General features: G+C 48.8%; 2 protein-coding genes across 10 annotated transcripts in view; one reads left to right on the forward strand and one right to left on the reverse strand.

The window, feature by feature from the left end:
* The window catches only part of VOPP1 (VOPP1 WW domain binding protein), a 102640-nt gene extending 97607 nt beyond the window's left edge, over window positions 1-5033 (reverse strand). Inside the window, exon 1 of one of the 8 annotated variants that reach the window (XM_016957494.4) lies at window positions 4894-5033. In XM_016957494.4, the coding sequence (XP_016812983.2) occupies window positions 4894-5029 (136 nt within the window). In that variant the 5' untranslated portion in view covers window positions 5030-5033. Of the gene's footprint in view, window positions 1-3450; window positions 3549-3959; window positions 4241-4893 lie in introns of those variants that run through there. The other 7 variants (XM_063814220.1, XM_001157372.8, XM_063814215.1 and 4 more) reach the window with 7 other exon arrangements.
* Window positions 4912-26700, forward strand: LOC104007225 (fibril-forming collagen alpha chain-like). Of its 2 annotated transcripts, XM_063814222.1 has the most exons (16): window positions 18441-18667; window positions 19491-19654; window positions 19816-20056; window positions 20571-20623; window positions 20722-21314; window positions 21782-21884; window positions 22031-22191; window positions 22382-22434; window positions 22630-22734; window positions 23412-23465; window positions 23543-23676; window positions 24378-24426; window positions 24608-24644; window positions 24740-24846; window positions 25401-25591; window positions 26276-26700. In XM_063814222.1, exons 11-15 carry the CDS (start codon window positions 23594-23596, stop codon window positions 25458-25460), a joined length of 336 nt encoding a protein of 111 aa, XP_063670292.1. In that variant the 5' UTR covers window positions 18441-18667; window positions 19491-19654; window positions 19816-20056; window positions 20571-20623; window positions 20722-21314; window positions 21782-21884; window positions 22031-22191; window positions 22382-22434; window positions 22630-22734; window positions 23412-23465; window positions 23543-23593; the 3' UTR covers window positions 25461-25591; window positions 26276-26700. The 2 variants fall into 2 exon arrangements, with proteins under 2 accessions (XP_063670293.1, XP_063670292.1); XM_063814223.1 differs by lacking the exons at window positions 18441-18667; window positions 21782-21884 and adding an exon at window positions 4912-5006 and having other exon boundaries at window positions 23412-23676; window positions 26279-26700.
* Window positions 26701-27110: the final 410 nt, after the last annotated feature.

Raw genomic sequence — 27110 nt, forward strand, 5'->3', positions numbered from 1 at the left:
CTGACCTCATGATCCACCCGCCTCGCCCAAAGTGCCGGGATTACAGGCATGAGCCACTGCACCCAGCCTGACAACCGTTCCTTTTTCTAGTCCAAGAAGATCTGTTCTTTTGCCCAACAGCATTGAAGCACAAAGCAACGTGGCTTAAGCTTTTCCAGCTCTTAGTTCCTGGGAAAGATCAGAAAGATAATGAGTAGTCCCTTAACTAAAATAAGTCTATCTCCTTGGAAGCAGAGGCACTGGTATTGGTGAGTTTTACACTAAATAGCATACTATACATTTCTGGGCTCACTTCAGTAAGAACAGAGCCCTTCAAACAAATACTAAGTAGATTTCAAAAGTGTAACCAACCAAACCCCTAGAAAGAGAATGCAGTGACAATATCTAGAAAACAATGCACACAACAAAAAGCCCCAGGGAGGTGCATGTGCTTAGGGCCTCATTACTCTCGGGATTCAACTGAAGTGTAGTCAGTTTTAAAACCTTTTTTTTTTCTTTTTAGTTTCTAAGGAGTTACTGTGTGAAGGCCACTGAGAATAACTTCAGCAGGGCTACTAGGAGACAGCTTAGTACTTTCACTCTTCCTGTAAGGATTGTTTGCAGGACCTCACTTCAGCCAGCTGGCAGAACAGAAGCATAGAACCTTAGCATTTTATGAACCAAAAAGGCCTCTGAGGTTCCCTACTCTTAGTCACCCTTAGAATCTGCCACATTCGTGGCCTGGGTCCCTGGATCATAACCAGCTGGCACAGAGCAACAGGGGAGAGGGAGATAAAATCAGGGCCCTCACTGGCTGTGCATGTAATTCACAGGAAACTCTGAGTTAATAGAAAAGAAAGGTCAGTCCAGTAATGAGCTTCCAAGAAGCCTCCCTAGGAGAGGGATAGTGCTGTCAGCTGCTGCCGGTTCCTCCCTGAAGCCCTACCTGGGCTTCAGGAGGGGAACACTACCAGGGTTTCTCAGGAGAGTCCTGGTGATGCCCACTGTCCAGGCACAGCTCTTAACAACATCCTATTTCACTCTTCAAAGTGCCACCGTTTGTAGGCTAAATCACATGGTCTTTCTAAGGAAGGGTGACTGAGTTTCTAAGGGGAATACACTTTCCAGGGCCACCACTGCCCTCGCGATGTAGAGCATGCAAATTCCTAACATGTTTCTGTGTGCGCAGACGGCAGAGGAAGCAGAGCATCGAGGTGGGGTACACACTGGAACCAGACTGCCTGGGTTAGCATCTTAAGCCCTCACACTTAAAAGCAGTGTTAAGTGTTCACTTCCCATTTGAAACAAAAATGAAGATAAAAGTAATTGCTAGCAGGATTAATGAGATAACGTGTAACATTTATAGAACAGTGCCTGGCAGTTACCCTGGAGCACTCTATGAATGTTTAGTAAGCAAACATAAATATGCAGTTCTATGTCTAACAGGTAAGTAAATTTCTACAAAGGGATGGTGAGGCAGGGGAGGAAAGCGCTTCTCAAAACAGTCTTTGGATTGCCCTTCCTACTCAAGGCCCTCTCACTAACACAGAAACCCCTGTGCATGTGAGATTCTGGATGGTGCTAGATAGGGCCAGGGTGCTGGGGGTGGGAACAGAGTCACCACTGCCACAAGGCCACCCCTTAATTTCAGGTGGTTTATGATCAACCACGTGGCAAATTTATACACTGAAACCAGCTCAGGCAGAACAAAGGAACAAAGACAAATTTCCCAGGTTGCAGCCGGCAGTCAGAAGCCAGAAGCCACCAAATAGCTCCCTGGGTTGCTCTTATGCACTCAACCTGAAGAGAGCCATTTGCCATGGCACATGCTCCACACCTGCGACTGCACATCCATGTATGTGATTCAGGACTTCAGAAGCATCACAGGTATTCATCAGAGCACCCCACCGGAGATGAAAAAATCTCAAATATAAATCTCATACATAAAATTTCATGTGATAAATGATGAAGAAATCTCCTTAACTCCTCAGAGAGACACCTCTCCAGCACAAAGTGGTGGTACTTAGGATAATCATCATGTCAAAGTGGGTGACATCACACTGTCCCCTCTGAAACAATCATCTAATATTTGACTGTGAAAGTATCATCTTAGGCATTTAGGTTTCAGTTTTACATCACACTTCTGCCTTTAAGGTCGTTTCAACTTTGCAGACATGATCTGAACTCCTATTAAGAGGATACATTCCTATGCAACGAAACAGCTATTTTGGAAAGAATGGAGTCACTGAGGCCGTCTAGGCTACATATAGGGCACAGAACCACTCAGACAGAAGGCTTGGGAGACATGGGTGGCACAAACTAGAATGAAAGAAACGCTAAATAATTTCATCAAGTGCCGATTTAAAAAGATTGCAGGGCCAGGCGCGGTGGCTCACCTTGTAATCCTAGCACTTTGGGAGGCCGAGGCGGGCGGATCACCTGAGGTCAGGAGTTCGAGACCAGCCTGACCAACATGACGAAACCCCGTCTCTACTAAAAATACAAAAATTAGCCGGGCATAGTGGTGGACGCCTGTAGTCCCCGCTACTGGGGAGGCTGAAGCAGGAGAATAGCTTGAACCCAGGAGGCGGAGATTGCAGTGAGCCAAGATCGCGCCACAGCACTCAAGCCTGGGCCACAGAACGAGACTCCATCTCAAAACTACAGAAATAAATAAATAAAAAATAAAGATTGCAAGTATAGGTACACACATTAAGGTACACGCACATCTGTTTTCATGCGATTAGTGGTCTCTGATTCACTTCTTTGTTCTCTATGGTGAGTCACTCAGAGAATGTGATTCCTAAGGTTCTAAAATTCTGAATAAATGGAAAGAATGCAAGCAGAGGCACTCCACAAAAACATTAAATACCAAGCTAGGGGGATATTTCCGAACAGAAACAGGAAGTCTCGGCTATGGCGGAGCCTGGAGCAAGGAGAAATTTGTCCACCAGCCTTCCTTTCAGGAAACACTTTTCCTCCAACATTTTGTAATAATTACTTTTTAATAAAGGGCAAAGACAAACTAGTAATTTCCAGCACCAATCACTAACTATTAAGGAAGACAGTTTCACAACTTCCTAAAACAGAGGCATGGGACTCATTACCTATTTATTTTGACTTCATTAATTTAACGCAAATTTCCTTCAGAATAATGAAACTAAGGAGAAAGTTGAACAAGCCCTGATTCAGACTGGACACCCCAGAATTCCTCTAGTTCGCATTTTAAGGAACCTGCTTTAGTGAGAAGTATGTGGCCCCATCCGAGGATGCAATTTCACAGCCAGGAGCAGCCGCGGTCCCCGCCAGGGCTGCGGTCACGGGCGCTCGCACCCGGAAGCCGCTCAACAAGTTCCCCGCCGGCTTCGGCTCCGCACCCCCACCCAGCCAGGCTCTCCGCAGAATTTCCTCCCCGCACCTAAAGGCTGCACTTCATTTTCACACGCGGGAACGCCACCTCCCGCTGCTCACCTCCACAACTCCCGGCACTCCCGCGACACTTCCCCACAGTCCCCTCCGCCCGCTCTCCTCACCCCGGCTCGGCACCCATCCTTTCCTAACCCCAAACTGCCCGGCGCCCCGGGCTCTCCGCGCCTGCGCCGCGCCCGAGGACCACCCCCGCCCAACCCCGGGTCCATCCGATCCTCGGCCCTCTGCGGCGGGGAGAGGGGGCGGACGGTGCACAAAGGTCACCCCGAGCTAACGGAGGCGGTCGGCGCGGGAAACGCGCTCACCCGCAGGGTGGGGGCGGGGTGCGAAAACCGAAGGAACGACGGAAGGCGCGGACCGGGGCGGGAGCCTCCCCGTCACCAGGGTCCCGCACCTCCCAGCTCCGGGAGGCGCGCAGGGCTGTGGCTCCCCGTCGCTCCACCGTCTGCGCTCCCAGGCAAGGTCCTCTGAGGCGCCTCGGAACTGCGCGCCCCCAGCCGCCAGCATGGTGGGCGCCGCGCCTCCGGCAGCACCCGGTCCCCGGCCCCTACCTCCAAGAGCAGCCCGAGCAGCAGCGCCGCCACCTTCGCAGGCTGGCGCCTCATGGCTCCTCGCGTCCTCTCCAGCGCGCCCGGACGCCGGGTCGCAGGCGCGCTTCGCGACTCGGCCCCCGCGCAGGGCGGGCGGGCAGACTGCAGCCGGGAGCCGTCCCGCCGACCGCTGGGGGGCCCGGCTGGGAGCGGGCGGGAGCCGGGGCGCGCCGCGCAGCCCTGGCTGCGCTCCGCCCCCGGCCGCCGCGCGCTCCCGACACGCCCGGCCAGGCGCGCGCCTGCGGGCTCCCGGAACCCGAGGCCCGGCCTGGGGCGCGGCTGCTGGGCGCTAGGCCGGCGACGCTGAGGTGCGCGCGCCCCGGGCGGGAGGAGGGGCTGCACCGCCTGGCAAATGGGAGGGGGACTGGCAGGCTCTCCCTTCCCAAGGGAGGTCGTCCTGTCGCCCTTGACTAAACCCAGGAAGGCTTTTAAAAGAAGCAGAGTCTCCGCGGGGGGAAGCTTGTTCCCTGAAAGGTGGCCGCAGACGAACCCACTGCTCAGTCTGGCATCCCGAAGCCGCTCCGCTCCTGGCTCTCCCCGCTGTTCCTGCGCGCAGCGGGGGCAGTGCCCCCACACCCACGCGTGATGGGAAGGCCAGCCTGGGGGTGGGAAGGCCCGCCGAAATAGATGGTCCCCACACCTCATTGCTTCCTTGGATGTGGCTATTTTTTATGCCAGTGTCCTCCTGCGCTGACCCTACTTGAACTTGACCGCAACCGGCCCCGCCTTGCAGGCCACCCTCCCGCAGCAGAAAACTGTGCGGAGCTCGCGCTGTCCTCGCCTCCGCTGACCCCACCTCCATGTCCTCACAGACACTATTTTTTCACAACACAGCTCAGATCCCACCTTCTTCATGAGGTTATTCAACAAACACTATTAAACTTGTAAGATGTACCAGATCCTGAGTTGGAGGCTGAGAGGAGGACAAGAAAACTGCTCCCGTAGCCTAGAGGGAGGGAGAGTCGCTTAAACCACCTGATGCAGAATGCTGAGTGCGGAGACCAGGAGGTGGGTGCATCACAGAGGGTCATAAAGGACATGAGCTGCGCAGTACAGGAGGTGGAAGGAGGGGGTCACACGAACAGATGTCACCCGAGGCAAGTCCCCAACTCTTTCCCAGCTTTCAAAGCCTCATTTGATTAATATAGAGCATGCACCACCTGACTATACCTGTCAGAGCCAGAACTTACAAGTAAGACAGAAACAATGCCTATGGCCTTCAGTCATGCTAAGGCACCTATCTGACAAGCCTGCCAAACGCCATTGAACTCTAGTAGTTTTACTATTTACAATGAGGACATTTTACAACTCTTTTTAATGGAAAAGTTAACTTGTAGAAAACTAAGCTGAAAGCTTATTGTGTGTTAGCAAGACAAATGTTTTTCCAGTGGGGATAGAAGTGATCTCGTCCTGTAAAAATGCAAATGGGCCAGGCAGGGTGGCTCATGCCTATCATCCCAGCAGTCTGGGAAGCTGAGGTGTGAGAATTGCTTGAGCCCAGGAGTTCACCAACCCCAGCCTGGGCAACATAGCAAGAACCTGTCTCCATTAAAACGTGTGTGTGTGTGTGTGTGTGTGTGTGTGTGTGTGTGTGTGTGTATAAGACAAATGACCCCTGCTTAAGGTGAGAATCATAACCAGCTTCCTATCTGATTGAGCCACTTCATTCCCAGCGTTTCCTTTCTCTTTTCTCCCCGCTTTTGACTGTGTGTGTAGGTCACTTGCCTGCATTCTCCTTTGAAGCACCTTTGTCATCCCACTGTTTCCATCATTAATGGGTTAAAATGGAACTTTGACATGTGTCCACGATGTATTCGTGTGCAAATTGTGGTTCTGTTGCATTGTGAGCAACCTACTAGTGTCTGACATAACCTCCCTCCTGCATCTCTCTCTGCCTAGAAGATTGTTTTGCTGAGCTCGACTTCCTGTAATTTGTGCAAATTTTTTTCCAAGTATAAAATTAGAACTGTGACTCTGCTTTCACCTCAGTCTGATACCTCTCCTGTGTGCTCTCTGTTTGGTCCTGAATGATGTGGTGGTTGCTTGGCATGGTTGGAGGATGGGGTGTAGGCTAACCAGCCAGGCTGTTTCCTTGAGCACAAATTATAAGGGCATCAGATACCACTGAAAAAGTTACAAGATAAAGCTGCATTCACTAGAACAACTGTTAAAGTGTGACTTGGGGTTAGAAGAAAGTTCTTGATGAGTTGTTTGGGGCAGGACTGGACATGTCCTGGTCTGCTCAGCTGCCCCTGAGGAGTAAGGACCCAGAGCCTGGGGCATGTGTGTTGCCAAAGGAAACAAATAAGAGAGAGACTGGGCTTGACCTGTAGCTTCCCTGCAAAACTGTGGAGTCTACATGAATGATGAACATGTATTTTATTTATTCAATAAATATTTATCTGCATCTGTTTTGGGCCAGGCACTATTCTGGACATTTCGGATACAGCCCTGAGTAAAATAGACAAAGCAGTGGCATAAAAGGCAGAGTGGCTGCTGTCATGCAGATTTCAATCTAGTGAGGGGTAACAGAGAATAGAATAAATAAATAAATATGTATATAAGTGCCAGAAAGAAAAATAAATTGAGTGAAACATTTGGAAGGTAAGACTGAGTGTAATTAAAAATACAAGGGTCGGCCGGACACAGTGGCTCATGCCTGTAATCCCAGTACTTTGGGAGGCCGAGGTGGGCAGATCACCTGAGGTCGGGAGTTCAAGACCAGCCTGACCAACATGGAGAAACCCTGTCTCTACTAAAAATACAAAATTAGCCGGGCGTGGTAGTGCATGTCTGTAATTCCAGCTACTCGGGAGGCTGAGGCAGGAGAATCATTTGAACCCGGGAGGCAGAAGTTTTGGTGAGCCGAGATCGCACCATTGCACTCCAGCCTGGGCAACAAGAGCTAAACTCCGTCTCAAAAAAAAAAAAAAAAAAATAGGAGGGCCAGGCCAGGCCCCTATGGCAAATTGCCAGGAGCAGAGACCCAAAGGTAGGAAAGGGGACAAAACAAGACTATTAATCAAAGCTTTGAGGCAGGAAAAACGGGCCTGAGGAATTTCCTGACAGGATCGGTGAGGCTGGAGCTCTGTACTCCCTTACCAGGGGTAGAATCTGAATTCAAAGAAGAAATGGACGCTCAGATTTGTAGTCCATTATAAGGATCTTGGATTTAGTTCTGAAAGAAATGGGATATCATGTGAGGATTTTGAGCTGAAAAGTAATGTAATCTGGCTTAAGCCTTCAAAGCATCAGCCCTAGTGCTGTGTAGAAAACAGACTAGGGCAGGGTTGGGAAGGGTGGAGGGAAGGGTAGAGGCTGGAAGAGCAGTGAGGAGATGGATGTGATGTTGATACCAGTGGGCTAGGGGAGGTCCCCCAAATGCCAAGGGGACCTTGACCTCAGCCGGTGTCCAGCCTCTTGACACCATCGCAAGGAGGAATTCAAGGATGAGTCGAAAATAGTGAAAGTATGATTTATTGCAAAGCAAAAAGCACTCAAGAAAGCGATTGCTGGCATACTCAAGAGAGAGTTGTGCAAATGGAGTTTGGGGCTGCTACTACCTTTATGGGTTTCTTTAATCAAGAGGTGGAATATTCATGAAAATTTCTGGGAAAAGGTGGAGAGTTCTTGGAACTGTGATGCAACCCATTTGTACACCAAATGTGGGTGTTCTTGGAACTGTTATGGCACTGGTAAGTGTGTGATTTAGTATGTTAATGAGTGTATAATGAAGTCCTAGGTGAAACCTGGGTCAAACCCAGTGCTATGTTGGATCCAGTCAGTCTTAGCCAGCTTGGTCCACACCTTCGTTTTTCGGGGTCTTAACAGCCCACAGCCTCTAGTCATGTGAAACTGCTCCCTGGAATTTTTTATTCTCCTGTGATCACCCTGTTTTATTCTTGTGTCAATGTGGTCCTTGTGCCAACAAAAAAGAGTCAACCTTTGTAAAATATTTGAAGAGATTTATTCTGAGGTAAATATGAGTGGCCAAAGCCCAAGTCACAGTCTCAAGAGGTTCTGAGAACATGTGCCTAAGGTAGTTGGGTTGCAACTTGATTTTATACATTTTAGGAGGACAGAAGTTACAGGCAGACATCAATCAATACACGTAAGGTGTACATTGGTTTGGTCTGGAAAGGCAGGAAAACTTGAACTGGGGATTAGGGGGCCTTCCAGGACATAGATATTTTCAAAGATTTTCTGTTTGCCAATTGGTTGAAGAAGTTAAATTATTATCTAAAGACCTGGAAACAACAGAAAGTCGTGTCTGGGTTAAGATGAAGCTTGTCCCACCTCCTGTCCCATCATTGCCTGAACTAGTTTTTTAGGTTTCCTTTGGGATTCCCTTGGCTGAGAGGAGGGATCCATTCAGTTAGTTGGAGTCTTAGAATTTTATTTTTGGTTTACACTCACACTCCCTGGTGTCTGCATTCAGCACTCTGTATCATAGTTGTTTAAGTGGCTATTTCTCCATTTAGATTCCAGGCAAGGGATGAGGTGACTTGTTGTGTTAAATCAAGTTTAGCCTAAAGTTCATACATGTTTAAGTTCAACCTAAAGATTTTTCTGTTCATGGTGAACTATAACAAGTGGAGGTGGAAACAAACCATAGCCTACACTTGTGCCAATCAACAAGTTTTGGCCAATCAAATGTAGCCAAGTGTTCAAACTGTGTTCAAATAAGGCAAACGCTGAGTTGCAACCAATCCAGCAGTTTCTGTGCCTCACTTCTGTTTTCTGTAGATGACTTTCCTTTTTCTATCCATAAATCTTCCACCATGTGGCTGCGCTGGAGTCTCTGGGCCTACCCTGGCTCAGAAGGCCGCCTGATTCATGAATTGTTCATTGCTCAATTAAAGTCATTTAAATTTAATTTGACTTCAGTTTTTGTTTTTGTTTTATTTATTATTATCATACTTTAAGTTCTAGGGTACATATACACAATGTGCAGGTTTGTTACATATGTATACATGTGCCACGTTGGTGTGCTGTGCCCATTAAATCGTCATTTACATTAGATATATCTCCTAATGCTATCCCTCCCCGCTCCCCCCACCCCACGACAGGCCCCAATGTGTGATGTTCCCCACCCTGTGTCCAAGTGTTCTCATTGTTCAATTTCCACCTGTGAGTGAGAACATTTGGTTTTCTGTCCTTGCGATAGTTTGCTGAGAATGATGGTTTCCAGCTTCATCCATGTCCCTACAAAGGACATGAACTCATCCTTTTTTATGGCTGCATAGTATTCCATAGTATATATGTGCCACATTTTCTTAATCCAGTCTATCATTGATGGACATTTGGGTTGGTTGCAAGTCTTTGCTATTGTGAATAGTGCTGCAGTAAACATACGTGTGCATGTGTCTTTATAGCAGCATGATTTATAATCCTTTGGGTATATGCCCAGTAATGGGATGGCTGGGTGAAATGGTTTTTCTAGTTCTAGATCCTTGAGGAATCGCCACACTGTCTTCCACAATGGTTTAACTAGTTTACACTCCCACCAACAGTGTAAAAGTGTTCCTATTTCTCCACATCCTCTCAAGCACCTGTTGTTTCCTGACTTTTTAATGATCGCCATTCTAACTGGTGTGAGATGGTATCTCATTGTGGTTCTGATTTGCATTTCTCTGATGGCCAGTGATGACGAGCATTTTTTCATGTGTCTGTTGACTGCATAAATGTCTTCTTTTGAGAAGTGCCTGTTCATATCCTTTGCCCACTTTTTGATGGGGTTGTTTGATTTTTTCTTGTAAATTTGTTTAAGTCCTTTGTAGATTCTGGATATTAGCCCTTTGTCAGATGGGTAGATTGTAAAAATTCTCTCCCATTCTGTAGGTTGACTGTTCACCCTGATGGTAGTTTCTTTTGCTGTGCAGAAGCTCTTTCGTTTAATTAGATCCCATTTGTCAATTTCGGCTTTTGTTGCCATTGTTTTTGGTGTTTTAGTCATTAAGTCCTTGCCCATGCCTGTGGCCTGAATGGTATTGCTTAGCTTTTCTTCTAGGGTTTTTATGGTTTTAGGTCTTACGTTTAAGTCTTTAATCCATCTTGAATTAATTTTTGTATAAGGTGTAAGGAAGGGATCCAGTTTCAGCTTTCTACATATGGCTAGCCAGTTTTCCCAGCACCATTTATTAAATAGGGAATCCTTTCCCCATTTCTTGTTTTTGTCAGGTTTGTCAAAGATCAGATGGTTGTAGATGTGTGCTATTATTTCCGAGGGCTCTGTTCTGTTCCATTGGTCTATATCTCTGTTTTGGTACTAGTATCAAGCTGTTTTGATTACTGTAGCCTTGTAGTATAGTTTGAAGTCAGGTAGCGTGATGCCTCCAGCTTTGTTCTTTTGGCTTAAGATTGTCTTGGCAATGTGGGCTCTTTTTTGGTTCCATATGAACTTTAAAGTAGTTTTTTCCAATTCTGTGAAGAGTCATTGGTAGCTTGACGGGGATGTCATTGAACCTATAAATTACCTTGGGTAGTATGGCCATTTTCACGATATTGATTCTTCCTATCCATGAGCATGGAATGTTCTTCCATTTGTTTGTATCCTCTTTTATTTCATTGAGCAGTGGTTTGTAGTTCTCCTTGAAGAGGTCCTTCACATCCCTTGTAAATTGGATTCCTAGGTATTTTATTCTCTGAAGCAATTGTGAATGGGAGTTCACTCATGATTTGGCTCTCTGTTTGTCTGTTATTGGTGTATAGGAATGCTTGTTATTTTTGCACATTGATTGTATCCTGAGACTTTGCTGAAGTTGCTTATCAACTTAAGGAGATTTGGGGCTGAGACGATGGGGTTTTCTAAATACACAATCATGTCATCTGCAAACAGGGACAATTTGACTTCTTCTTTTCCTAATTGAATACCCTTTATTCCTTTCTCTTGCCTGATTGCCCTGGCCAGAACTTCCAATACTATGTTGAATAGGAGTGGTGAGAGAGGGCATCCCTGTCTTGTGCCAGTTTTCAAAGGGAATGCTTCCAGTTTTTGTCCATTCAGTATGATATTGGCTGTGGGTTTGTCATAAATAGCGCTTATTATTTTGAGATACGTCCCATCAATACCTAGTTTATTGAGAGTTTTTAGCATGAAGGGCTGTTGAATTTTGTCAAAGGCCTTTTCTGCATCTATTGAGATAATCATGTGGTTTTTGTCTTTGGTTCTGTTTATATGATGGATTACGTTTATTGATTTGTGTATGTTGAACCAGCCTTGCATCCCAGGGATGAAGCCAACTTGACTGTGGTGGATAAGCTTTTTGATGTGCTGCTGGATTCTGTTTGCCAGTATTTTATTGAGGATTTTTGCATCGATGTTCATCAGGGATATTGGTCTAAAATTCTCTTTTTCTGTTGTGTCTCTGCCAGGCTTTGGTATCAGGATGATGCTGGCCTCATAAAATGAATTAGGGAGGATTCCCTCTTTTTCTATTGATTGGAATAGTTTCAGAGGGAATGGTACCAGCTCCTCCTTGTACCTCTGGTAGAATTCGGTTGTGAATCCATCTGGTCCTGGACTTTTTTTGGTTGGTAGGCTATTAATTATGCCTCAATTTCAGAATCTGTTATTGGTCTATTCAGGGATTCAACTTCTTCTTGGGTTTAGTCTTGGGAGGGTGTATGTGTCCAGGAATTTATCCATTTATTCTAGATTTTCTAGTTTATTTGCACAGAGGTGTTTATAGTATTCTCTGATGGTAGTTTGTATTTCTGTGGGATCGGTGGTGATATTGCCTTTATCATTTTTTATCACATATATTTGATTCTTCTCTCTTTTCTTCTTTGTTAGTCTTGCTAGTGGTCTATCAATTTTGTTGATCTTTTAAAAAAACCAGCTCTTGGATTCATTGATTTTTTGAAGGGTTTTCTGTGTCTCTATCTCCTTCAGTTCTGCTCTGATCTTAGTTATTTCTTGCCTTCTGCTAGCTTTTGAATGTGTTTCCTCTTGCTTCTCTAGTTCTTTTAATTGTGATGTTAGGGTGTCAATTTTAGATCTTTCCTGCTTTCTTTTTTGGCAGTTAGTGCTATAAATTTCCCTCTACACAGTTTAAATGTGTCTCAGAGATTCTGGTATGTTGTATCTTTTTTCTCATTGGTTTCAAATAACATCTTTATTTCTGCCTTCATTTCATTATGTACCCAGTAGTCATTCAGGAGCAGGTTGTTCAGTTTCCATGTAGTTGAGCGGTTTTGAGTGAGTTTCTTAATCCTGAGTTCTAGTTTGATTGTACTGTGGTCTGAGAGACAGTTTGTTATAATTTCTGTTCTTTTACATTTGCTGAGGAGTGCTTTACTTCCAACTATGTGGTCAATTTTGGAATAAGTGTGATGTGGTGCTGAGAAGAATGTATATTCTGTTGATTTGGGGTGCAGAGTTCTGTAGATGTCTATTAGGTCTGCTTGGTGCAGAGCTGAGTTCAATTCCTGGATATCCTTTTTAACTTTCTGTCTTGTTGATCTGTCTAATGGTGACAGTGGGGTGTTAAAGTCTCCCATTATTATTGTGTGGGAATCTAAGTCTCTTTGTAGGTCTCTAAGGACTTGCTTTATGAATCTGGGTTCTCCTGTATTGGGTGCATATATATTTAGGATAGTTAGCTCTTCTTGTTGAATTGATCCCTTTACCATTATGTAATGGCCTTCTTTGTCTCTTTTGATCTTTGTTGGTTTAAAGTATGTTTTAAACCATACTTTAAACCTAGGATGCCTAGGATGGCAACCCCTGCTTTTTTTTGTTTTCCATTTGCTTGGTAGATCTTCCTCCATCCCTTTATTTTGAGCCTATGTGTGTCTCTGCATGTGAGATGGGTCTCCTGAATACAGAACACTGATGGGTCTTGACTCTTTATCCAATTTGCCAGTCTGTGTGTTTTAATTGGAGCATTTAGCCCATATACATTTAAAGTTAATATTGTTATGTGTGAATTCGATCCTGTCATTATGATGTTAGCTGGTGATTTTGCTCATTAGTTGATGCAGTTTCTTCCTAGCACTGATGGTCTTTATAATTTGGCATGTTTTTGCAGTGGCTGGTACCGGTTGTTCCTTTCTATGTTTAGTGCTTCCTTCAGGAGCTCTTGTAAGGCGGGCCTGGTAGTGACAAAATCTCTCAGCATTTGTTTGTCTGTAAAGGATTTTATTTCTCCTTCACTTTTGAAACTTAGTTTGGCTGGATATGAAATTCTGGGTTGAAAATTCTTTTCTTTAAGAATGTTGAATATTGGCCCCCACTCTCTTCTGGCTTAGAGGGTTTCTGCAGAGAGATCCTCTGTTAGTCTGATGGGCTTTCCTTTGTGGGTAACCTGACCTTTCTCTCTGGCTGCCCTTAATATTTTTTCCTTCATTTCAACTTTGGTGAATCTGACAATTATGTGTCTTGAGGTTGCTCTTCTCAAGGAGTATCTCTGTGGTGTTCTCTGTATTTCCTGAATTTGAAGATTGGCCTGCCTCGCTAGGTTGGGGAAATTCTTCTGGATAATATCCTGCAGAGTGTTTTCCAACTTGGTTCCATTCTCCCCGTCACCTTCAGGTACACCAATCAGATGTAAATTTGGTCTTTTCACATAGTCCCATATTTCTTGGAGGCTTTATTCGTTTCTTTTTACTCTCTCTTCTCTAAACTTCTCTTCTCATTTCATTCATTTGATCTTCAATCACTGATACCCTTTCTTCCAGTTGATCAAATCAGCTACTGAAGCTTGTGCATGCGTCACATAGTTCTCGTGCCATGGTTTTCAGCTCCATCAGGTCATTTAAGGACTTCTCTACACTGTTTATTCTAATTAGCCATTCGTCTAATCTTTTTTCAAGGTTTTGAGCTTCTTTGCGATCAGTTCGAACATCGTCCTTTAGCTTGGAGAAGTTTGTTATTACTGATCACCTGAAGCCTTCTTCTCGCAACTCGTTTAAGTCATTCTCCGTCCAGCTTTGTTCCGTTGCTGGCGAGGAGCTGCATTCCTTTGGAGGAGGAGAGGCTCTCTGATTTTTAGAATTTTCAGCTTTTCTGCTCTGGTTTCTCCCCATCTTTGTGGTTTTATCTACTTTGGTCTTTGGTGATGGTGACGTACAGATGGGGTTTTGTGTGGATGTCCTTTCTGTTTGTTAGTTTTCCTTCTAACAGTTGGGACCCTCAGCTGCAGGTCTGTTGCAGTTTGCTGGAGTTTCACTCCAGACCCTGTTTGCCTGGGTATCACCAGCAGAGGCTGCAGAACAGTAAATATTGCAGAATGGCAAATGTTGCTGCCTGATCCTTCCTCTGGAAGCTTTGTCTCTGAGGGACACCTGGCTGTATGAGGTGTCAGTCGGCCCCTACTGGGAGGTATCTCCCAGTTAGGCTACTCGGGGGTCAGGGACCCATTTGAGGAGGCAGTCTGTCCATTCTCAGATCTCAAACTCCATGCTGGGAGAACCACTACTCTCTTCAAAGCTGTCAGACAGGGACGTTTAAGTCTGCAGAAGTTTCTGCTGCCTTTCGTTCAGCTATGCCCTGCCCCCAGAGGTGAAGTCTACAGAGGCAGGCAGGCCTTCTTGAGCTGCGGTGTGCTCCACCCAGTTCGAGCTTCCCGGACGCTTTATTTACCTACTCAAGCCTCAGCAATGGTGGATGCCCCTCCTGCAGCCTCACTGCCACCTTGCAGTTCGATCTCAGACTGCTGTGCTAGTAGTGAGCGAGGCTCTGTGGGTGTGGGACCCTCTGAGCCATGCGCAGTATATAATCTCTTGGTGTGCCGTTTGCTAAGGCCTTTGGAAAAGCACAATATTAGGGTGGGAGTGACCCAATTTTCCAGGTACCATCTGTCTTGGCTTCCCTTTGCTTGGAAAGGGAAATCCCTGACCCCTTGCGCTTCCTGGGTGAGACAATGCCCCACTCTGTTCCACTCCATGGGCTGCACCCACTGTCTGACAAGCCCCAGTGAGATGAACCTGGTACCTCAGTTGGAAATGCAGAAATCACCTGTCTTCTGCATCGCTCACTCTGGGAGCTGCAGACTGGAGCTGTTCCTATTTGGCCATCTTCGACCTCAGTTTTTTAAATATCACTTGTAATAGGTGACAATCAAAATGAGTGACTGAGGCAAAAGTCTTAATCATCAAGGTTTATTCAGCTCTAGCCTTAGGGCATATCTGGGAAAAGCATGAGCCATAGACACATCTGTGGCTGTTTTTCCAAAAAGGTATTCAGGAGGTTTTATAGTTACACATTTCCTTAAAGTGGGAACGGTGTGTCGGGAGAAAGGCAGCTAGGTGGTAAGGTGAATGTATGGTTACATTCCTGTGAGACATTAGTTGGTGCCCAATAACTCAACATTACATAAGATAAGGTGAACTCATGAAGAGAAAAAGAGAGTAAAGGAAGAGATGGTTATGCAGATGTCTCTGAGTAGATGGAGGAACTACTGATCTCATCTTAACTTTGTTCTGCACCTGGGAAGATAAGCTTATAATCAACATGATCACTGTGGAATCCAACAGACTTTAGTTTTAGGAGGTAGACTTAGACTGCATACCTAACAGTTGTTACAATTGGCACATTCTTGTTAGTGGAAGACAGGCAAATGGTTTGCTCATGAATGGTTTGTAGGGGCAGCCCTGTGCAGGCACCTCACCTTTCCGTGAGGACCTGGCTGATGCATAAAGCTAGTCACACCTATTCCTTTGGAAGGGGGTGTTGCATGACTCAGCTTCCAGGCTTGACCTTCCCTTTCTCATAAGAAGTTTGGGGGTCCTGATTTTTTTTTTCCTTTATATGGTAGTAGAAGTGGAGAGAAGTAGTTAGATTCTGGCTGTATCTCAAGACTGATTCTGATGATGAGTATGGGAAGCTGACACATGGCTGTTTTGATTTTTTTTCTTTAATTACTAAAATCTTGAGTGAGATATCCAGCATAATGCACCTGAAGGATGTTACCCAAAGTGTTCACAGGAATCAGATTTCAGGAATCCTGCCAGGTATATTGCAAGAAAGGCCTGACCCATTCAGATCAACAAAGTTACAAGCTTAGAAGAGCTTGTAAAAATAAGTAATAGCTGGGCACAGTGGTTCATGTCTGTAATCCCAGCACTTTGGGAGGCTGAGGTGGGTGGATCACTTCAGCTCAGGAGTTTGAGAGCAGCCTTGGACCACAGGACAAAACCCCATCTGTAATTTTTCCTTTTTTTTTTTTTGAGACGGAATTTTGCTCTTGTTGCTTAGGCCCCAGGCTGGAGTGCAATGGCACGGCTTCTGCTCCCTGCAACCTCCGCCTCCCAGGTTCAAGCAATTCTCCTGCCTCAGCCTCCCAAGTAACTAGGATTACAGGTGCATGCCACCATGACCAGCTAATTTTTTGTGTTTCTAGTAGAGACAGGGTTTTCCCATGTTGGCCAGGCTGTTCTCAAACTCCTGACCTCAGGTGATCCACCCGCCTCGGCCTCCCAAAGTGTTTGGATTACAGGCATGAACCACCGCACATGGCCCATCTCTACTTTAAAAAATATCTGTCTTTCTCTCTCTCTCTCTCTCACTCTCTCTCTCTCTCTCTCTCTCTATATATATATATATATATATTTTTTTTTTTTTTCTGAAATGGAGTTTCACTCAGTCACCTGGCTGGAGTGCAGCGGCACGATTTCTGCTCACTGCAGCCTCTGCCTCCTGGGTTCAAGCAATTCTCCTGCCTCAGCCTCCTGAGTATCTGGGATTACAGGCAACCACCACCACGTCCAGCTAATTTTTTGTATTTTTAGTAGAGATGGGGTTTCACCATGTTGGCCAGGCTGGTGTCAAACTCCTGACCTTGGGCAGTCCACCCACCTCAGCCTCCCAAAGTGCTGGGATTAAAGGCGTGAGCCACTGCACCTGGCCTAAAAAATTTTTTAAATAAGTAATGGCTGTCTGGACAGGATTTGTGAGGATCATCATCTTAAATAACGTTTTAAAAGTGTGTGTGTGTGTGTGTGTTTGTGTGTGTGTGTGTATGGAGGCTGGGGTGGGGGATGGGACAGTGGAGGGAACCAGCCAGGCATTATTTCCGATTTCAAGAGATGCAGAAAGAAGCCTCAGAGCTTCCCTTATCTGATTAAAAGCAGCAACTGCTGAGAAATGAGGCTGCCATAAATTCTCTTTTGGCAGGTCTACTCCCAGAAAGAAAAGCAAGAATACACCTGTTATAAATCCCCTCTCTGGTATAGTTTCATGGCCATGAAGAAGAGGGAAAGAACACTGCACTTGCAGAAACATATATCATTATGAAATTTTGTGTCTTCTTTTTGTTCCCCTAAAAATCCACTTATTCTTCTTCCCTTAAGAAATCTATTTGCGGCCAGGTCTGGTGGCTCACACCTATAATCCCAGCAATTTGGGAGGCCGAGGTGGGCAGGTCATTTGAGGTCAGGAGTTCAAGGCCAGCCTGGCCAACATGATGAAACCCCTTCTCTACTAAAAAATACAAAAATTAGCCGGGCGTGGTGGCACGTGCCTGTAATACCAGGTACTTTGGAGGCTGAGGCAGGAGAATCACTTGAACCCAGGAGGTGAAGGTTGCAGTGGGCCGAGATCACACCACTGCAACTCCAGCCTGGGCGACAAAGCAAGACTCCATCTCAAAAAAAAAAAAAAAGAAAGAAAGAAACCTATTTGCTCCTGTCTTAGAATAAATTTCTTCCCCCTCCCTTTCCTCCACTCGTTAGGTATGCTGTATAAGCCTCAAACTTTATACAATTAGAGAGCTGAATTCTTACATTAACTTGTCTTTTGTCATTTTAATCTACAGCCCCCCCCCCCAGAATGAACCTAAAAGGATAGAGAAAAATATTTTCTTTCCTGATAAATCTGGTGTAAGAATTGTTGAATGAAGAAATACAACGATTGAGTGAGGCATGGGGAGGTTCTGAGATAATGATTTAGTTAATGATGCTTCTAAGATATGAATAATTGAAACAGTGGTGGTAGCTTTGACACTCCATTGCAAGTCTAGCCAAGCCAATTAAAAAACAAGAGTCTTAAATTTTTCTTCCACTAAATTTAAACAAATCACAGCTCTACTTAATGCTTTTAATGTTATTTTTTATTAAGACAACATAATTTATTAAATACTAGTGGCAAGGGAGGGAATTTTCAGTAGTAGGTCACATACTATAAGAACCCTTTGAATATGATAGAACCATTCAGCAACTCAGGAAAATAGATACTATTATGACTTTTTCACACATTAGTCACTACTATTCAGAGCAAGAAGTAACCTTCCCAAACCTGTCAACTAGCAGGAAATGAAGCTCCAAAGCCCATCCATCCTTCTTACACAGATAGAAAAGTTCCCTTGAGAGCAGTAAGCTGGGAAAGCTTTCCACACTCATGAAGTCCTCTATAAATTCACTGTAATACTGATGGTTTTTCAATCAGAAAAAACCAAACATCTAGATTTGTTAATGCTTCACTTTGCTTCATCATTTGGGTAGGTTTTACATCTCTTCCATTCAACACACTGGAAAGGACAATCAAAATCTGCCATGCCCTTCACCCCGAGAAAGTCTCCACCCAGACCCTGGAGCCTGAAAGTTCTTGGGATTTTCTTGTCTCATCATTCACGTGGCTGTGACAATATTCTACACTCCTGTGATGCCCTGTAGCCCTACCCAGACTCCAGCGTTTTTACTTCCATTTCTCCCACCCTGGAGCCCCCACAGTGAGTGCTCTAAGACCCATTTATAAATGCCTCTTTCTTCAAGGGTCCATCTGAACCTCAGGGTCCTCTAGGATACCCAGGACCTCGAGGGTTAAGGTAACTGACCTCCTGGCTGGGGATAAAGGACTGTGTTCAGGGGAGCAAGATGGGGTCTCAAGAGTTTGGTCTTTTTAACCCACCTCCATCCCCTCACCACTCTACCTCTGTTCACCTCTAAGTCCAGGGTAGAGATGGAATTCGGAGTCTGAAGGGCCATGAGGGTGCAAAGGTGAGCACCGTGCCCCCAGCTTCCCAGCACCTCACTCCTGCCTGCCCCATGCTACCCTCTAGCTCCTGAGCCCACCCTTCCAGCCATGTTCTCAGAATCCTACATTAGAACCCCCAGCCCTCTCTCATCTGTGGGGTCCTCTCACCTCCGTCTTTCTCAAGGGAGAACGACTGTCTTGGATTCAAAGGTGACATGTGTGAAGGATATCAGGTTGAGTGGACACCTCACACTGGCCCCTACTCCATGTCCTAATGATGCACTCTGGAGCCCCCAAGCACCAGTTCATTCCCTGGAGGCCCTGGGCTCCCCAGTGCTGTGCATCCTTGGGGGCCTGATCCCTGCAGGACTGTAACCCCATGGTCTGCAACACGCTGGCCATGGATGACGACACTATTCATACCCTTCGGCGTTCCCTGTCCCGCAATAGCTCCTGGGATCTACCAGCCCCACTCAGCCTCTCTGGTGACTGCTTCTCCTCTGGGCTCAGACCTCATCCCCAGACCCCAACGCTCACCTCTCCCATCCTCTCCCTCCCTGACTGTGCTTCCTCCACAGGGAACATCAGGTGGTGATGGCCTCCATGATCCCCCAGAAAAAGGGTGTGACTTGAGTGTCTTCTTCCTCTGTGCTCCCCAGGGAGCAGCACCATCAGAGTGCTCCCAGGGTGCCAAAGGGACACACTGGACCAACTGGAGACCCTGGACCCCCTGGATTCACAGGTGGGGAGGTGATAGGAGAGGGATCTGTGCCTGGGCACTCTAGGGATGAGGGCACATGAGGTCAGGGTGGGTGTGGGGGTGCCTGCAGCTACTGTCAGCCAGTCAATTAAAGATGGCTATGCATTCATTATGCTCCTCTCTCCGTATATGGCACCTCCTAGCTGCCGATGGATTGAGGTGGGTATAGAAGAAGTCAAGGAAAAGCCCCTGTCATGAAGAGTTGGATGGAGACAGGCACAGAGTGGCCGCAGGTCCAAGCAGAGTGAACATGCGTCCAAACTGGCAGCGGCAGCCCCTAGAAGGGAGACACCAACAGCACCGAGACCTGTGGTCTCCAGAGCTGACATCTCCTGCACTTGCCACGTGCAGGCGCTGTGTGGGACCTCCTCTCCATCCTGTGAGGTGGGTGTGGACAGTGCTATTTTGCAGATGAGGCTTTGCAGAGGCACAAGCAAGCCAAGTCATCACAGGGTCATCAAATGGCAGGGCAGGAGCTGAGCCACAGCGGTTGAGCTGCAGAATCACTGCTCCCAACCCCCTGCTCCACAGCTGCCTGGGCTGGATGAGCCCTGGAGCAGCAGGAGGAAGGGGCATACAGGGGAGCTGGGTGCTGCACCGCATGGGCAAAGGGCCGGAGACCTGTGGGGAAACTAGTCCCGGTGAAGCAAGAGTGGGTGCTGGGGCAGATGGAGCTGAGGGTGGCAGGTGGGCAGCAACTGGATCACAGCGACCTTGAAGGACTTGATGGAGTTGCAGGCACAGGGATGTCAGATCCCAGCACTAGAGTTGGAGAAAATTCACTCTTAGGAAGAAGGAGACTGGGTGTGCTGGCTCCTTCCTCACCCCAGGGAGGAAGCTGAGTTCCCCTGCCCAGCACCTGCCCCATTCTCCTGACTCTGTCCACCTCTGTCTCTAGGGTCTCCCTGAACTCAGGGTCCCAATGGATTTCCTGACCCCAAAGGGCCCCTGGTAAGTTGTCACCCGAGCTCTGACCCACCCCTGGTTCTCTGAGTCCTTCCCTGCCTCCTTCCAGCCGAGAGTTCACCTGACATCTGGACTCCTTCCAGGGCACCCTGGGAATGACAAGCTGCCGGGACACTCGGGCCAGAGAGGAAAGGTGGTGAGGGATACCCCTGGCCACCAATTCTCAGGAGGCCCCTCAAATGCCAAAGATGTCTGGGAGGCCCACAGAGACATTTTCTGAGCAGAACAGAGCCTGCCCTAACGCTGTCCACACCCACGGGCCGAGGCTTGATGTGACCTTCTTCCTCTTCTGGAGCCCAGGCGTCTACCCTACAGCACCCACTGCACTCCCCCCTTTTCCTCTCAGGGTTTCCAAGGGGAGAGCAGCCCCCGTGGCCCCCCATATGTGGTGGGACCTCAGCTAGGTCTGTTCCCAGGAGAGAACGGCTCCCAGACCCTGGAGTTAAGTCTGTCTGTCTCTCTTCTCTCAGTCACACACCCCTGCCTCTGGCTCGCATGTCTGGAACAGGTAGCTGGGGACTTGAGGGGGCTCAGAAATCTCTCTTTTTAATTTGGCAGCACGTATGGCTGTCGCTCCTCCCCTCTCCTTTTCTTTTAGGGTGACCATGGGGTTCAAGGGAAGGATGTTCCTGGTCTGAGGGGCTTCCCAGGAGAGAGAGGCCTCCTAGGCACTGCTGTGAGTGTGACTCCCAGAGCCCTGCCTGGACCAAGGACCAAGTGACCTGACCCGCTCCCTGACCTTGACCCTGCTCCATGCCACTCCCCACTCCCATCTCTCTGAACCTATCTCCTCTCGCCAGCCCTCACCCTTCTCTTTTCTGTGAAGCTCCACCTTCCCCAAATCTCTGCTTCAGAGTGTGGACCCAGCTTGAAGAGGAATGAGGTCCAGCTGGCCCCCTTACCCTGCAGGGAGCCTGGGGTTCCTGGGGAGTGGGAGGAGGGAACTAGGAAAGGGGGTGTTGAGGCAGGGTGGAGGTGGCATCCAGATCTACGCAGGTGCTGTGGGACTGGGCAGAGGGAATCTAGAGTCAGCCAGAATGCAGCTGATTTGGGGCTCTTCTCCTGGGAATTGTGCTCTGAGGGCCCTGGTATGAGTGGGCTTGGGTCTTCCTTCCTGGGGATCTCACTCATCTCAACTTTCAGGGTTCCCCCCTAGGGAGTGAGGTGCAGCAGGATCAAGGGACCCATTGCCCCCCGCCAGGGTGCCCAGGCCCTCAGGAACCCCCTGGATCAGCAGGAGAGACAGGTGTCCCAGTGAGAGTGGGGACCTTCGGGAGTGGTTCTTGGGGAGGGGTCTGTGGGCTGAGGGGTGATGGGCTATGAAAGCTTTCCTGTGGGTGTTTGAGGGTGAGGGTCACCTCCAGGCCATGACTCCTCCTTCCTGCCCCACAGGGTGAAAAGGGCCCCATTTGTCTGCCTGGCTGTGATAGGGTGCAGAGTCCTGTGTGACTTCCTGGTCCTGCTGGGCCTCCAGGTGTGGCTGGAGAAGATGGAGACCAAGAGAAGAACCCCAGAGAACCCGACCAATCTTCTCTCCACATGAGAGGGCTGAGGTGGGCTTGACCCCTGAGCTCTATCATTTCCTCCCTCTGGTATCTCCTGTACCTTCTCCTCCAGGGTGAGGTGGGGGACCCCAGGAAGAAGGGCATCAAAGTGTCCATGACCTTGACGCCCTGGCCTTTAACCTCATTCCCTCCTGGTCCCTCCCTGCCTTGGTGTTTCTGACTCTCCTCTCTCCCCCAGGGCCCTCCTGGACTCCCTGGACTCACTGGTCCATGGAACAGCCTGTAGCAGTGGTGAGTGAACCCTCGGCCCCCACGCAAGGCCCTGGCAGCCTCTGCTCTGCCTTCAACTCCCCTTTGCCCCTGAGGCTGGGTTTGGGAGTGGGGTCTCTGGGCCTGGTACCCAGCTCTGTATGGGGTTCATGAATAGAGAATGCCTGACCCATGACCCATGTCTATGTCCTTGTCCCTGCTTCCCTCCTTCCCCAGGGAGCAGATTGGGAGCCCAGAGCTCAGGGACCCCAGGGACACTTTGGAGCCAGAGCGTGGGGAGCCAAAGGCAATAAAGGTGCAACAGGATTCATGAAACTATAGGTGAGATGCGGCTGGGGACAGGCTGAGAGGCAGGGTCAGGATGGGGTGATGTGTGTCCCAGACCCTGCCAGCAACATGCTTTAAGGAGTGGGTTGGTGGGGGCAGAAGCCTGGGGGCCGTGTGGGGTCTGAGTGGAGGGGCTGTGGGACCCATCAGTCTAGGGCTGTGCTTTGGGTGGGTGGTCACCTGGGCCCATGCTTTCTGCACCTGCATAGCGTGTGCCAGGCCCCTCTGGGGAGAAGGGAGAAACAGGAGATGTGGGTCCTATGGTGAATGTGACCCCTACTGACCCCAGACCCCAAATGGTCACCCCTGCCTGGCCAGCCCCCACCCCACTGCTGCCTCCCTGGCCTGACTGCTCTTCCTCCCTGCACACTCCTTCATCGTGCCATTTCACTTCCCTTCCACACCTCTAGTGTATCTGTTCCCCCCCCAGGGACTACCTGGACCCAGTGGCACTGATGTGAGGCATCCCAGCCCCTGCCGCTTCAGAGCAATGAGTCTGATCCTCTGCGTCCCTTTCCTCAGATCATAAACTCTTCACCCTTGAGAAGCCCCTTCCCCTGGGAGGCCCCCACTGTCCCACTGCCATAACCTTGGGATGCTCATCTGGGCCTCTGCCCCTGCAATAACCCCACCTCCTGAAGCGATGTCACCTATTTCTCTTCCTCTTTCAGGGTCCACAAGGTCCCCTGGGAGGTGTTGGGGACCTGGGTCCCCCTGGAGAGAAGGTAATTGGGAAAGGGATGAAGGGACCAGTCTTGTGGATGAGGAATGACAGTTGGATTTCTGCCCATTTTTTGTTGAGGAGACAAAAGAGAATAAAATGTGAGAAATACCAGGATTTTGTGAGGGGGCAATGAGGTTTTTGACCCCAATCTCTTTGCTGCTGGAGCCAGGAGAGTCAGGATCTCCAGGAATCCAGGGTGAGCCGGGTGTCAGGTGAGTGACAGCTCCAGGGCCCTGCTTCAGAATTCCCTTCACCCTCCCTCAGCTGCACCCCCCTCTTTTCCTGTGACTTCCTTGAGTTGGAGCTCCTCTGTGGCCAGGAGCCTCTGCTCCCAACCATCCTCGGAGTGAGGCTTTCCACCCTGTCCTTGAACGGAAGGGGACCAGGGGACTCCCCTTATAGGCTAGACTTTCTATGTGTATCCCATTGTCCTCAAGGGCAGTAGGGAGTGACTAAAGGTGTCTTGGAAGCAGGGGCTGCATCCCTGTTCTTCAAGACCCTCTGTGCCCTCCAGTTGTTCTGCAGGGTACACATGGGGAGTGTGGTGGGAAAGGAGAGTCAGGGCAGCCAAGTTTCTGGGAATATGGGTATTTGTGAGTGAGGATCTTGGACTGTGGGGAGCCTGGGAATGGAGGGATGCCTGGGAGGGAGGCTCTGGGAATGGGGTATCCTGGCAGGATGCATGGGATCTGGAGTCCAGAGAGAAAGTGAGAGATACCCTGTGGCTAATACCATAAGGCATTAGACAGCATGAAGTGCTCGAGGTGGGGATAGGGGTGCAGAGACCTTCTTCCTAGGGAGGTGCCAACAGATGAGCCTGTAGGGAGGAAGAGGGTCTCATATGCCTGTGGGAGTCTGTGTTGGGTGGGCTTATGGGGCTGTGACCCTGACTCTTGTTCTCCCTCTGGATTAGGGTCTTGGTTTTCCTGGAGACCCTGGCCCCCCAGGAGAAGGTGGCTCATGTGAGTCTTACCGACAGAGGGGAAGGGATGAAGAGGTTGGGGCTTCTGTGGGACGCCTCTGTGCAACAGATGGGCTTAGATGTTGGGAAGCTGGAGATATGGCAGGGCAAGCAGAGGAATGCAAGGTTTAGCAGTTTTAGGGGTGATGCCAGCCGGGTCTGGCCTTGCTTCATCCCTGCAGGACCAGGACAGTGTTAAGGGTGACTATGGCAAGGATGGTGAGCCAGTACAGCCCATGAGTGACCAATGTCCCTGCCACCCCCACTGAGCTCCAGCCTTCAGCCCCTTACCCCTCTTTTCTGTGCCTCCTGAGGGGTCCCTTGGCTGGAGGCCAACACTCACCCACCCCAATTCCTCTCATTCTGTGGATCCTCTGGTCCCACTGGGGAGAATGGACTACCTGGACCACATGGAAAGCAGGTAAGTGAGGTAGAAGACCCTGGGACCTTGGGAGGTAGTCCCTGGGAAATGTGGGTAGAGGCTGGTGGTGACAGGTGGCACTGACAGGGAGATGCCTGGTGTCTGTGCTGTCCCTGGATGTGGTGTGTTGCATGAGCACATGGGTTTATGAGTGTGTTGTGTCTCGGGCATGTTGCTCCTGGGTTTTTGTGTGCATATTCTCACCAGGGCTGGTAACATGTACTGGCCAATCAGAATGGACACTGGAGGAGGGGGCTGGCCGGCTTCTCTGCTGGGTCAGGAGTTAACCTGGGCCACTGGGTGGGGTGTGGTTAAGGGGTTCTTCCCCAAGCATCCATGCTCCTCAGCATTTTCACAACGGACACAGCTCCATCTGTTCTGAACTCACACTCTGCTTCTGTGCCTGTGTGTGCAGTGTGTGCATGCAGTGTGTGCGTGCAGGGTGTGCATGTGTGTGTGTGTGGAGTATGTGTGCATGTGTAGCACGGGAAGGGGAAGAGTGGAGCCTGGCTGTTCAGGACCTCATGTTTTCTCCCTTCCTGTCCCATCTGCAGGGTCAGCTAAGAATAGTCATGACTCAAGGGTCATTTAGGACACAGGAAGATACCGGATGAAGAAACTCTCCCCAAGTCCTAAACTCATTCACAAATTAGAATACATAGGTCCAGCCCAGGCACAGTGGCTGAAGCCTGGAATCCTCCCCCTTCCTGCTTCGGGAGACCAAGGCAAGAGGATCTCTCGAAGTGTGAGTTGGAGGCCAGCTTGGGCGACACAACCAGGAAAAGCAAGTGGCCACCAGGTGGCGCCCGAGAGCTGAGCCCGAGTTCCCTGGGAGGAATCTGCACCCAGCCCTGGGATGGCACAGGGATGCCTCACGGGACACCTGGCCTCATCCTGGTAGCCCCTTGCTTGCATTTCCCGGCCCTGGGGTGTCCTCCCCGACTGCACATGCATGTAGAGACCATTCCTCCTTCTCCAAAGAGGGATTTGGAACAATTCTCACATGACCTGACGAGGGACAGCGGCTGTGCTCAGGGTCCCTCTTTTGTCCTCAGAGCATGACCAGGCCTGTGGCTCTTGCTCATTGCCCAAGAGCATGGGAGGTTGCCCGTGGCAAGGCCCCGGAGGACCCTGCTGTGCTGCCTGGGACCAGGAGGCCCGGCTGCCTTCTCCCAGCACCTCTCCCAGCTAGGGTACTGTGCAGGAAATGGGTGCAGAGGCCATCGTGGTGGCTGCTCCTGGGGTCCCAGCGGCTCTAGCTGAGGCAGGAGGAGCCAGGGAGCCCAGGAGGCTGAGGCCCCTGTCCTACTGCTCTGGTTGTGCTGCAGTCTCTGTCACCACCACCAACTGCAGTGAGGTGAGCCACTGGGCTGCAGGCTCTAGCCTCCAGCCTGCGACAGATCCCTCCTCTTTCTGACTCCTCCTGTAGCAGGGCACGGAGAAGCTCTTGCTCATTGCCGCCTCCTACCACTCCGAACATGCTGCAGTCTCGTTGACCACGCTGCAGTCTTGGTGGCCACCACCAACTGCAGGGAGCCTGGCCGGGTGCCGCAAGTTGCAGCCTCCACCTCCTCCTCTAAGTCGGGCATGGAGCAGCAGCGGGAGCAGTCGCAGAAGAGGCTGGAATGGTGGAATGCACCCTCAGTATTCATTATATATAGAGGTTTCGGCAATGAGGTCCTGGACTTTGTGTTCTGATTGGATGGGGGAAACCTCTAGGCTTTATCTTCATGCCCTGATTGGTTATCCTAAGAGTTGCTCTCATCCAGTCTTCTTTATAAGTGGTCATCTTTGTAAGTTCATGCCCATTGGGAGTTACTGAAGTTGTGAATGATTACATTTAAACTTATCCTGTAATTTTAGTCTGATTTATTAATTCCACCTATCTCCTTAAGCAAATTATTCTCTATAGTGATGACCCAAGCAAATTCCTGTCCCAAGATGGTATCAAGATGATACCCCAAGTTCCTCTCCAGAATGGTATCTGGAAATATGTGGAGGGAAATATTTTTTCTAGGCCTGTATTAAATATGGCACTAAAGCTTAGTGGCTTAAAACAATACACTGTTATTATCTCACAGCTTCTGTGAATAAGTAGTTCAGGAGAGTGTAGCTGGGTGATTCTTGCCAAGAGTCTCATAAGGTTGCAGTCAATCTGTTGGTGAGAATTGTAGTTACTTGAAGACTTGGCTGGAGTTGAAGAATTTATATCAAAGATGGCTTACTTATGGCAATTGGATGGAAGCCCCAGTTTCAGAATGGCT

This window comes from Pan troglodytes, chromosome 6 (genome assembly GCF_028858775.2).
Source record: "Pan troglodytes isolate AG18354 chromosome 6, NHGRI_mPanTro3-v2.0_pri, whole genome shotgun sequence".
NCBI lineage: Eukaryota > Metazoa > Chordata > Mammalia > Primates > Hominidae > Pan > Pan troglodytes.